Raw genomic sequence first — 13,272 nt, 5'->3', positions numbered from 1 at the left:
CTTGGAGTGAGCGCGCGCACTCTTCTCTGCCCCCTCCCCTTAGCAACAGAGGCAAGATGGCGGCCCCCAGTAACGCCGATCGTTCTCCTGATCTATCGGTGCCGCTGAAGATTCCCAAAACTGAGGTTCCTTCCCCGGAATCCGAGGATCTGAGTGACAGCAACCAATACCATTCCAACCCCTCCACCCCTAACAGATTCTCTCCTCTGAACGTCGGGGTTTCGCTGTCTGGGGGCGCAGGCCGGAGTGGATCGGCCTCTGCCTCTAACAGCTTCACCGCTTGCCGAGGCATGTCATGGACGCCGTCTGAAACAAACGCGCTGATCGCCGTGTGGGGCAACGAGCGGCTGGCGGAGGCGCGGATGCAGCAGCTGGAGGTGGCCGGGACGGTGTTTTCTGGCAAGGCGCCGGGACCCGCGATGTACGAGCGGGTGTCCAGAGCGCTGTCAGAGCTGGGTTACGAACGGACCCCATCCCAGTGTCGAGAGAGGATGAAGGTAGATAAAACATTCAAACCAATGGCTGTCACTCACTTATTCTCAGAGGCTTGTTGTCATGTTTAGTCGGCAGTTTACACAGAGCTTTGGTGAAGCTGTCAAAATCAAAACACAAAGCATGGATCTGTCTTGTCTCAAGCATGACTGTCGGTTATGATCAGTTTATGGTAGACCTCCACAGAGGTTTTGGTAAAATGGCGAAATCCAAACAAAAGGCTATATATATATATATATATATATATATATATATATATATATATATATATATATATATACACACACATACATACATACATTCAGGTCACACATATGCATTCAGGTCAGAATGATGTTGTTTCATTTTTAGACATGTTACACTGAATGACAATGAAATAATATACATACACAGCTACCATCTAATTCATATTCAAGCATTTTACTTATATTATTATTTATATTATTTGTATAAGTAAAACTATTTTATGATTATTTAATTTTTCTGATTTTATATATGAAGCATTTACTTATTAATGTATTTACTTCAGCATTTACCTGTGAAATCACTTACGCTATCGACAACAGTCATATATTATATATTATTGTAACTCTTGTATATGATAACTCTTATCTCAGGGTTCGAACCTACACCCTTTTGATTACTAACCCAGATCTTTTAACTTCTGCACTACACCACCCACCATTCACACTGCTTTCACTATGTCTGAATTTGCATACCTCCATGCTACATACATAGTATGCAAAAAGCAATGTCAAATTTGTAGGATGTTTGAATATATTTTTAGTGTACATTTATAGAAACAATGCTATTTCATATATGAAAATATATGAAAACAAAAAAAAAGTTGAGTGTCTGTTTTTAACAATAAGTGCTGGAAGTACAGGGAAAACATTTTTTTTTTAATTATTATTATTTGTGATGTCCATTTCCGTCTTAACTGATTCAAATATGGAGTGCATGTGTTGCTGTTTTTATAAACATGACCATCATCTGCAGACGCTGAGACGTTGTTATAGCCGGGTAAAGGAACATGGCATTGGGAAGAGGAAGAGCAGTTACTCCTTCGAGCAGCTGGAGAAAGTGTTCGGGCAGGGCGGCTGGGACTCTCAAAGCTGTCAGCCTGTGCTGATCAACAGCAGCGGGCTCTACCAGGAGATGGAGTCAGACGGAAGCACTATGGAGGACTACTCTCAGGAAGACTGGTGTAATCAGGACCTTTCTGCTGCCTTCAATGAGGGAGACCTAGAAACAGGTGAATGCAAAAATCTCTCTCTGCAGTGTAAATGAGTTAAAAGTCACTATTGTTGTAACCTCCTCATTTAAAAAGGGGAGCTTGTAGACTAGTGGTGCAAAATCTGGGCAAGCATCTGAAAGATTTTAGATTCATACCTCATCAGTGCTGCTCAAAATGTGCTACCACAGATATCCATATAACGGTTCACAGATTTACTGATAATTTAATGATACATATTTAGTTACAGTATATACTTATTACACTACTGTACAAGTTACATTTATTCAGTAAATACACAAGTGACAGTGTAGGCTTTTAAATTTTAACAAGAACTATAAATAAAAAAGACCTTTTATATTCATCAAATCCTGAAAAAAGAAATCATTATATATATATATATATATATATGTACATATATTTCTTTTGAACTACTTTTAACAATGTTAAAAGTAGTTGTTACCTGATATTTTTGTGGAAACCATATATATGTATATATATCAGGTAACCCAATATAACTGTATTTTTGATCAAATTAATGCAGCATAAGAGAATACATTTGTTTTTTAAACTTAAAACCATATATCAATACTATGTACTGATTATTAAAATTAATGTGTGTATATATATATATATATATATATATATATATATATATATATATATATATATATATATATATATATATATGTGTGTACACATTTTTTTTTTTTTTAAAGATTCATCATTTTCACTGTGGCCCTATTTATCATCCCCAGTCTATGAAAATTCAGCCCCAACTCAAAGTCTAATGCTATGTGCATAATTTTAAATATCTCATAAAATACAATCTTATCTTTCACAGAGGACAGCCAGCTTCCAAAAACCAGAGTTCTTCAGATACGACTGGAGCCATCTGAGCACGCTCAGTAAGTTTGAACCCATGTCCTTTTTCCCTATCCATTTATTTAAACACAATTTCCACCCAGGTCCTCATTTCCTCATGCTCTCTTTAGACGCCAGGAAGTGATGCAGAACGTGATGCGCATCCTGGAATCAGTGGAGGTCAAATGGGAGCACTTCCAGACGTGGACTGACTTCTCCCGTCTCCACCTGTCAAACAAGCTGGCCATCTTCGGAGTGGGCTACAACACGCGGTGGCGAGAGGAGATCCGCTACCACTACGCAGAAATCAGCTCACAGGTTCCTCTGGGAAAACGACTGCGGGAATACTTCAACCCTGAGAAGGCCGAGGGCAGGGTTATCATGACCAAGGTGCAGAAGATGAACTGGAAAAATGTGTATTATAAATTCCTAGACATCACTATTAGTGAAGCTCGCTGTTTGGAGCTCCACATGGAAGTGGACTGGATCCCGATCGCACAGACGAGGGCGGCAGGGTGCAGCAACGGCTCTCAGTACCTTCTCCCAGGGGGCATCCCAAAAACATATGGCCTGTATGCAATAGGCTATGAGGAGATGAGTGGATCCAATTCTTCGCCTAGCACAGAGGACAAGTCTTCCCCCTCACAGGAAGAAGAGGAGACGGACCATTGTGAGAATTTGGAGAAGGACAAGAGGCCATCAGCCAAAGTCACTTACAGTTACCTCGGCATTGCAGAGGAAAGGACGCTACAGCAGTGTCTCTTCCAGCACTTTCAGACTTCAGGCAAACACTACACCCGAGGGGAGCCTTCGGCTGTAACCAGGTTCCTGCAGGACAACTGCACCGGCCAGACCAAGGAGGGCATCCTCTCTGGATTACACATCTACATTAAGTTCATCGAGGTGGAGCTGGACTTTCTCTCCGCCGGGTCTTTAGTGGAATGTTTAGAGACTGCGATCGGTTATTCGTTAAAGTTTAACAAGAAGGATGCACTGTAGCCAATTACATTTGTCAATGAATCTACCGTATTTTCCGGACTATAAGTCGCACTTTTTTTCATAGTTTGGCTGGTCCTGTGACTTATAGTCAGGTGCGACTTATTTATCAAAATTAATTTGACATAAACCGAGAGAAATGAACCAAGAGAAATGAACCAATAGAAAACATTACCGTCTCCAGCCGCGAGATGGCGCTCTTATGCTGCTCACTGCTCCTGTAGTCTACACTGAGCAGCATAGAGCGCCCTCTCGCGGCTGGAGACGGTAATGTTTTCTCTTGGTTCTTGGTTCTAAATAAATGCGACTTATAGTCCAATGCATATGTTTTTTTCCTCATCATGATGTATTTTTGGACTGATGCGATTTATACTCAGGTGCGACTTATAGTCCGAAAAATACGGTATCTAAAGCCAGGATTTTCAAATGTAAACTTGAACTTAAAGTATATATGTGGTATGTCAGGCACAGTGTGTTCCGAAAGGGGTCATGTAGTCTCCTTTGCAGTAATTGTCTCTATCAGGGAGCGTAAACGGGAGCAAGCTGCCTTTATTTAAACCTCTCGAGATCCAAACGCAGGAACTGTTCGAGGGGGGGGGGGGGAATCCTTAAGGAGAACTCTTAATTAATCTAAGTATAAAGTCTATCTATATAGAAGTTTAAATATATATATTTAAGAGTATATATTGATATTGTCAAGCATTCCAGCATTTCCATTTATAGCATTCAAAGAATGTTTTTCATAAAGCGTTTATCAATGTTTGGTTTTTATTTGTGAGTTCACAGAGTGTCTTTATGTATGATTGTTTCCAGGTCACAGTCTTGTTTACATGTTTGGAAGGACAAAAAATAAATCGATGAAATGACGTGCTGTTCATTCACTTTCTGATTTTAAATTCATGCATTTTAGGTTTTTATTTATCCAGACCTTTCGGTATTAAAATATTATAATTAAAAGTTTCTTGAAGTCCCTTATATACACATTAAGTCATGGCATGTCAAATGTAAAATTAAGATAGGCCTACATTGAACTATAAGAATATGAAGTCTTGTTTTCAGAGAAATTTAACAAAATTAAGTTGAAACAAGAATAAACATCTGTCAGTGTGGTATGAAAACTTGTTTTCCCTCGAATTAAGTAGATTTTTCTAAACTTATTGGATATTTGTTCTTGTTTTAATCATCAATTCACCTAACTTTTCAAAATAAATCAAGCATAAAACAAGAACTTTTATTCCATGTCATTCTGTTTCTCTATAACTGCATCTTGATTTAATAAACTTCAGACATTTTCACTGTTAAACAAGATATAAAATAGTGACGAAGAACACTTTTTTGCACAGTGATCAGATGGTATAATATGTTATTTCCAAAGTTAGGTATTCAAGCAATATTTAACTTATTATTTTATTTTTGAACGACTGTTAAATGAAATAGAGATCTGTTGGATTATTATTATTTTTTTTACTTTGAAGTGATGTTAAAACAACACAACATTTACAAGACATTTAAATGTAAAGATTGTAATGAAGTGTTGTGCTCCTTTCCATTTATTCCTTGCATTTTCTTAACCTGGTCTTGAAAAGGTCTTAAATATACCTGCAGAGACACAGATGGGCTGCTATATGACCAGCAGGTGGCAGTAAATATCTGTGAGAGGCTGAAAGATGTGTCCAATAATGTCACATTCAAGAATAATAAACCATGTATTAGATTACTAAATATAGGCCTAAGTAGTGCATGTGAAAGTATCTGTCATACAAGTGAAGTAAAGTGCATTTTGTAATTCTTAAAACATGCAATACTTTAGTTCAATTTGACCCTGGTGCAGTGAATTCTGCCCCAAATCAGAAGACTGTGTAGTGTTTTATTTAACTCACAGTGCACGTTCTCTTTGTAACACTGCTTGTGTATTAAACTTCTTTTGTGGTGTTGCAAAGGTAGCTGGGTGCTGGCGCTAAGAGAATCAATAATTCAAACACAAAGTCTAATTTCCTTGCTTAGCCTGTCATATGAGATGAGTATCTCTCTCGGCCAGGAAAAAAACACTCCCAGTGGAGGCTGCTACACTTTTTCTAACCCCAAACATTTATTATTTGCTTTATTGATTGAGATCTCTGGTTTAAAAATGGTGGATGGTGACTAAAATATAGAACACTTATTATTATTGAACATGATAAGTGCTCCTTATCTTTATTTAGCTTTTTCTAAAAGCTCTAATATTACATGTGTCCTTATGAATACAGAAAATGCATCTATAAGAACATAATACTTTTTAATACTTTAATACCATTAAACCACTAATGTTTCAATCAGACAGAAACATATTTACGATTAAGTTGTTATAACTATTATTTTATTATTCTAGTTATTATTTTGTGTGTACGACAATATAATAATTTGTTTTTAAAAATATATTTGCCAATATTGAATTATTATATTATTTTTCTCAATTTTAAATCTATTTATTTTGATTATATATATATATATATATATATATATATATATATATATAAATACATACATATATATATATATATATATATATGTATATATAAATACACATACATACATACATATATACACAGAGACACACACACACACACACACACACACATATATATATAATTATTATTGTTTTGTTGTACATTTATAACACATTATAATTATTATTATTGTATATTTATAACACATTATAAATTATAATTGTGATTTACATTATACAATTTAATTAATACATAATTAAATCAAATTAAATTAATTAAAATAGCTTACCACTCTGTCTTCTATATAACTTTAAACAACAACAAGGGGAATTAAATAAGAAAGGTAATAAAAAAGGCTGAACCTTCACTGTGTCTCATTCTTATCTCCTGGTTTTTTATGATTGAGCTGTGTGTGGTCATAAATGATGGACCAAATTACTCTGCAGGTCATGTTCACGTCATTATCTTTTCTGTTTGCTCGTCTGGGAGCTGTGAGATGATTGTGGCTCTGAATGTGTTCTCTTGTGTATCTGAGTGACTGACCTTTGCTCGTTGATTTTACAGCTCTGAATTGGTCAGTTGTGCCTTGGGAATGGCCTCCAGAGCGTGTTTTTTGATCTGTTGTGTCATTTTTATAGTGGTTTAAAAAGTAAAAAAGACCTTCTGTGTCAAGGAGTGTACTGTTGCAGCTAAAACACCCAAGCTCACCCTTTCCTTTGAATTTTTTTGTGGATGCAGTTTGCCCAAGGTGCTCGAGTGCATTTAAGATATTAGCTTTGACTGCAAAACCACATGATCGTGTCCAAGTAGCCCAGGGTGTAATCACAGAACTGAGCTCATCTGCCCCTAATAATCCAGCAGTCCGACTGCATCCACCTCAGCCCTGTTTCCATAGCAACATGCCATCCTAAAGAAACAGGAGTGAGGAGGTATTCACCTCCGAGGGCTGAGACCACTGTACTGCCTCGACAAGCCCCACTCCCTGTCCTGTTGCATTATCATTTCAAGAGATAAAAGGAACTACATGCTGTTGTCCCATCTAACTGAAAAGCACAAGAGCAGCCTGACTGTATTTTTATTGGTCTTCGGTCTTTTAAAAAGTTAAATGAAACCTCTGACTGCAGTCATGGTCATATATTAACCATAAGCATGTACATGAACTACTGATCTAAAAAGCATTATATAATATTTAGATAATGACTTGATAGCAAATGGAAAATGTAATGAAAGTAATAAAGTGTGACCTATTATACAAGTTTATGCCTATGATCATAAACTTACTAGTTATTTGTACAAATTTATATTTGTCAAAATATCAGTCTATCTATCTATCTATCTATCTATCTATCTATCTATCTATCTATCTATCTATCTATCTATCTATCTATCTATCTATCTATCTATCTATCCAAATTCCACACTGCCTATGTTTTAGTAATTAAAGTGGATATGAATTCATATTAATTTAATTCATATCAAATCGACATCTTTGCTTTAATCACTGTAGATTTAATAAGCGCAGGTGGGTCGCGTTCAGTAGCTCGTGCGTTCTCACGCGGAGTTCACCTGGAACTGGAGTGATGACGTGTCGGTGCACGCAGGGGGCGTTCCGCGCGAGTGCAGGTGCAACAGCTCCTCGAGCAGTCATTACACACGGACTGAAGTACCGCTAGTGTTCACCCCACTCTCGCTGTCTGTGGAGTGCGTCGAGAAACGCTGTGAGAATCTTCGGGGATATTCGCCGAGAAACAAACGCACACTTGTTCAGTCTCATGCCACTGAATTCTGAGGAGTCAAAGATGATTTCCAGCTTTGAATGTAGCGTCAGTCTTCCCACGGTGAACATCGCTTGTTTTGAGGAGAGCACAAAGTTTTAGGACACTTGAAAGAGCCTTAGCGCTTTGATTTGTTTGTAGATAACCGTTATCTACTTCACGCGCAGTGTTAATACTGACGAGCGCGCGCAGAGCGGACACTCTTCACATGCTGAGCCATGGAGACGCTAACTTCCGCGAAACTTCACACCTGCCTGGCTTTCTTATCATTTCTGTGCTGTATCCCAGGTAGGCTGTTTCTACACCACTACATGAACTATTACTGTGCGCTGGGAATGTAAACACTCCATGTGTTTACATAATGGATAGATATGAATAGGTATAGCCTACTTGAGCGCTTCATTCAGACTGTTTTTACAGTCAAACGCTAAAAATAAAAAAATACAAGCCAACAGTACTGAGTAATACTTTACATATTTAAACGTGTTCTAAAATAGTTAATTGTGTGTGTGTGTATACATGTTATATACATGTTATATAAACAATAATATTTCATATGTCTTTTGTTTGTTGTTTACAGTCTACAAGAATAAGAAAAGACATAATATGATAATTAGATAATTATTGATAAAAGTGAACTGGAATGTAGGTTATAGTTTACCAAATGTTAGGAAACAAATCAAGCGGAAGAATATAAAAAAACCCACAATATAATACCTTAATAACACATGTTTAATAATTCTACATGATGTCCCTTAAGTCACATGCCCTTATAAAACACTGTTATCTAAACACTTCATGAGTAGACTAGTTTCACTTGGGTGTGGTCATCTGCTCATGGAGTCATTTGACATGCTTTCCAAAGCATTAAGGTCATTTTCCTTTAATTATTCTGTATGTGAAGTACAAACAATTGATTTGTTTGGAACTAAGTGACGTAGCAATACTTTAGCAGTTGTAAGTAACAGATATGACTTATGAGGCTTCTGAGATTAATGATCTTTGTTTTCTTATGCATGCATACACATGCGACACATTTTGCAGGTGCGTCCTCTTCTCTGCAGTGCCTAGAAAAGAGGGAACAAAAAAGAATATAAAATGGATTAACAGCGGGTATTTCCTTGAGTAAATTATTATTATTATTTTTTTATTGAGAGATCTTGATCAGTTAAAAAGTTTGAACCGAATGTGAAATCTTGAGCTGCAGTTCAGACATTTAAAGTGCAAACCAAGGATTTACTAAACCCATTGGAATGAAATAGCACAGTAAAATACCATTGTAGGGTTTCTGTGTTAAGCCCAGGTGGCAGGGATAAAATAAATTCAGAAGAACATCATAAGTTCCTGTAATCCTGCATTGCTCTGGTAGCTTGTACAAGTCAAAGCATGGCTTTGGGTAAAAGCCCTTGTTGGCCATTTGGTGACACTGGTAAAAACAAAGCAATTTCATGCCCGGTTTTGTTTGCTCTGTTTTTATATTTAGAAGAACTTTGCAACAACTTTAACATAACACTGCTGCTCTAGAATGCAACTGAAAACTTTGTGTTGACAGATTTACAGTGTCCCATACGTATTTAAAAAAAAAAAGATGTCTTTATTAGAACACCAATGAATCAAAAAGCTTATAAAAATCACAATAATCTACAAGTAGTCAACTCAACTCCAGTAATGTCTTGTGAAGTGAAAAGCTATGTGTTTGTAAAAAACAAATCCATAATTAAGGCATTGTAACTAGGGTTGGTCTGAATACCATTTTTCGAGCTTCGAAGCTTCGGTAGTAATCAACACTGAATATTCGAAGCTTCGAAAGGAGGGGGATGAACATATTATTCTCTCTAATAAAGGCAGGAATCTCTGTGTATCTGTTTCTGTTTGCATTTATATTATGTCGAGAACCATCCATCCAATGACTTCACCTGTGGCGGTTGTGTTGCTGTGGACCCAAGGGAGTGCAGTGTCGCATTTTGGTGCAATATGGACACGTGAAACATACAGAATTAATAAACTAGAGAAAGGCGAGCCAGAAGCGGTGCGCCTCATGCAGACAGGGTTTATATGCTCCGAGAACGTACACTGCACTAGTGATACAAAACACACAGGTCTGTTAAGAACAATATCAAAATTATTATTATTAGCCTGGGCTACTGTATGTTTTTTTTCATGGCTGCCGAATTTGCAAGTATTTTCCAAGAAAGTTAAGTGCACATTTGTATCATGTAAAATTACTGATTAACATGCGGCGGATAAAAGCAGCTTGGTTTTTTTACACCAACAATATATTACTACTTACAGAAATTACAGGTGATTTTTCAAACTCGATGTGCTGTTGTGGTAGGCCAGTTTCAAATTGCACATATGGGACACTGCCTTTGTTTTGTCCTCACTCAATTTAAAGTGATCCCATCTTCTTTTCCAGATGAACTGAATCATGACGTTCACTCAAAAAAAAAAAAAAAATTATTAGAATCTCAAAATTAAAAATCGAATGCCAAACCGACGAACAAATATTTGAATAATCAATATTTTGATCCAGCCCTAATTGCAACATAAAACCATGCTTCTATAGCTAAAATATGCATCCTCTATCACTCTATCACCTTTCTTCATTCAGAAAGCGACTCTCCTCTGAATCAGGAGAGAATCTGCACTAATAAAACACTGTTCACAAGTTAAAACAGTCTTTTTCATTAGAGAAAGAGTGATTATGGACTCTTATTTTAGCAAATAGTGATGGTTCAAAGGTAAAATGCCTTGATGAAAGCACTTTTGTGTGAACCGAGACAAAATGTTATTTGGGAACTTTCATGTGATGAACTGCCCCTTTGTGAACCTGACAGGATTGTATAAATCCACTAAAACTCACCTTGAGAAATAAATGCAAATATCTGGAAATATGTATGTTATAAATTTTGATTTGATATATTATTTAAAGCAATGACATTCATATGTTTTAAAGTGTGACTTACTGAAAGTGTCCAAATACTTTTTTGGGTAATTGCAGCTAGAACTGGCATTTTTTCCATTAATGCCATGTTGGTTAGGGTTTGAGATGTGGGGTGTGTTGAGTATCAGGGTGTCTCATGTACAGAAATGAGAGGTCTCCCTCTCCCAGTGCTGTGTCCCTAGAGGAACATGCTCAGTTCGGTCTGGGGTCATGGGAAAACTAGTATGTGACTTTCCCAACTTTTCCCAACTCATAATCCATGTGACATATCCTCTTGGAGAGGATTTTACATTACATGGCTTGTACAACCAATTGTCTTTTGACGTGCCTTTGTTTCTTTGTGTTGACATTTTTTTTTTCGAGTGATTTTTTTATTTATTTATTTTTTTTATTGGAAAAGATTGTGATTCATTCAAGTCCTAGAGCAGCTTAAATCGCCAGTGTTTTTGCATCCATTCATCATTCAATTTAACTTGGTGTGGTGTAGTGGCAGGTTGTCATGCCGATGTGTCAGTTTAGCCTATAACTACTGAGCTCATGCAGGGTGACGTTGTGTTGATGCTTTTGCGCTCCTCTCTAGCTGGTCTTACAGGAATCTGTGTAACAATTCTTGACTCTAGAGATACTGAGGTCAGACGCAGAGACTCCTTCCTGTCAACTCTTGAAGGCACGCACAGATTTCTCACTCATACTAATATCTCAGTGTTAGAAACAGAACGGTGTTTAGCATGAAATATTTCAGAGGGGACACCTACAGTATGTCTTTTTCACTAACAACCTATACAGTCCAGTTTAACCAAGCCATGCATATTTAAATTAAGGCCAATAAAAAAATTTGGTGCATCTTTGCACCATTTCCTAATTTGCATAATTCCTTTAGTGAATGCTGAAACAACGCAGACAGCTCGTGCAAATGAATGTCAGCGGGTGCAATTCATTTTTAGTGAATTTTTATTGTGTTTTGTAAAGGGGCTTGCATATCGTTATAGTAAAACCAATTAATTCAAAATCATATTCTTGATAATATAATATAATATTGATTCTCCTTACCTTGCAATCCAATGAGAAAAGTAAGACATTTTCATTATTATTATTATTCTCTTTTTGTAGCAGAGCATCAAAACTATTGACATGAAACTAAATGAATCCTGCAAATCCAGTTAATGCAACTCAGGAGAAGAGTAATCTTGAAGAGCTAGCTGAGCTTTTGTAGAGGAAGTGACAGAGTAATTACCACTGCTGAAATCCAGTGTAATCTCATGTGGCTGGTCAGGAATCATACAGTGCTGAAATGCAGTGACAGCAACTTACTGTCTGACTGTCTCTCTGTCAGATTGTCTTATTATACCTGGAGTTCTCCCTTTACACTGTAGAAATATTTTTAAACATCATCTTCATATGGTAGAATCTTAATTTTGATTTTAGTGAAAAATATTAGTTAACGTTGCTGAATTATTCTACACCATAATACTAACTACTGTACATCAGGAAACAGTACTTTTTAAGATTTGTAAGAAACAGAGACTTTGTGCCGGAACCTAGTGTACTGCTACCTTGCTATTAGGCAGCTTCCTATTGGCCTACTGAGAGGTTCTTGTTAAGCCTCAATTGCTGATCAAGAGTTTCTTTGGGTAAAATGGGTGACCTTGGGGTCACAGTGTGTTGTATAGCTCTCCCGCCCATGAAAGAACACCTCTTTCTTCAGAGAAATAGCCTGACACCGATATGAGCAAGAAAAAAAAATTGTGTCTTGTTATGGAGAGAGATTGCAAAAAGAGTGAGAATCAGAAGTGAGCTGTCACTGAGGTTATGCGCACCTGTCATTCCATCAGCCATTAGAGGACAGAAAGCTTTACTTTACAGCTCATCAGCACTAGCCTACTTCAGCTCCTGTGGCCATGTACAGCCTCAAAACCTCATTACTGTAAGAAAGAAAAAAAAAACGCCTTGCACACAGTCATTTATAACCATTGAGAACAGTCATCTTCACATATAATTACATACTCATACTTCAGACAGGGTCCTGAACCTGTGTTTACATTTCTGGTGACTATAACAATAATTTTGGTGCTGCTCTCATTAAAGCTGTAATTATAGACTTTCAGAGGGAGTATTTAGGATCATTGGCGCACACCAGTGTTTTGGAGAGCTAAGACTTCATTACGATAATGACAGCTCAGAGGTAAAGACCCTCTGTCTCGCTGGTTTTATCCTCCCATCGGGCTTTCAAAGACAAGATGCACACAGTCAGATTTAATTTGCATGTTGTTGTTGTTTTAATTCTCCATTCCATTTGCTCTCACTTCAAGACTTTGTGATTTACTGGAAATATATTGTATACTGTAATTCAGTCAAGGGTGCCAGGAGGATGGGTTGATCCTGAATAACACATTTAGTTTAGTCGAGTGTGACTTCCACGAATCCAAGCAAACATTAGATTTGGTCTCTAAAGGTTAACACTGACCAAGTGGCCATTGCCCA

At 37.1% G+C, this 13,272-nt stretch overlaps 1 protein-coding gene across 1 annotated transcript; it reads left to right on the top strand.

Annotated features, from left to right (window-relative positions):
* The first annotated feature begins 22 nt into the window (after nucleotides 1-22).
* Nucleotides 23-3,726, top strand: LOC113073894 (myb/SANT-like DNA-binding domain-containing protein 2). Its single transcript, XM_026246641.1, has 4 exons — nucleotides 23-497; nucleotides 1,492-1,747; nucleotides 2,571-2,634; nucleotides 2,722-3,726. The coding sequence occupies exons 1-4, from the start codon at nucleotides 57-59 to the stop codon at nucleotides 3,587-3,589; spliced, it is 1,629 nt and encodes a 542-aa protein (XP_026102426.1). The 5' UTR covers nucleotides 23-56; the 3' UTR covers nucleotides 3,590-3,726.
* Nucleotides 3,727-13,272: the final 9,546 nt, after the last annotated feature.

The sequence above is a fragment of the Carassius auratus genome, unplaced genomic scaffold (genome assembly GCF_003368295.1).
Source record: "Carassius auratus strain Wakin unplaced genomic scaffold, ASM336829v1 scaf_tig00013197, whole genome shotgun sequence".
NCBI lineage: Eukaryota > Metazoa > Chordata > Actinopteri > Cypriniformes > Cyprinidae > Carassius > Carassius auratus.
This window is presented reverse-complemented; position numbering and strand designations above follow the sequence as displayed.

Coding starts and splice junctions, on each gene's coding strand:
- LOC113073894 (XM_026246641.1), top strand. CDS start 57: ATGGCGGCCCCCAGTAACGCCGATCGTTCTCCTGATCTATCGGTGCCG. Junction 1,748..2,570: donor TGAGGGAGACCTAGAAACAG/GTGAATGCAAAA, acceptor TATCTTTCACAG/AGGACAGCCAGCTTCCAAAA. Junction 2,635..2,721: donor GAGCCATCTGAGCACGCTCA/GTAAGTTTGAAC, acceptor TGCTCTCTTTAG/ACGCCAGGAAGTGATGCAGA.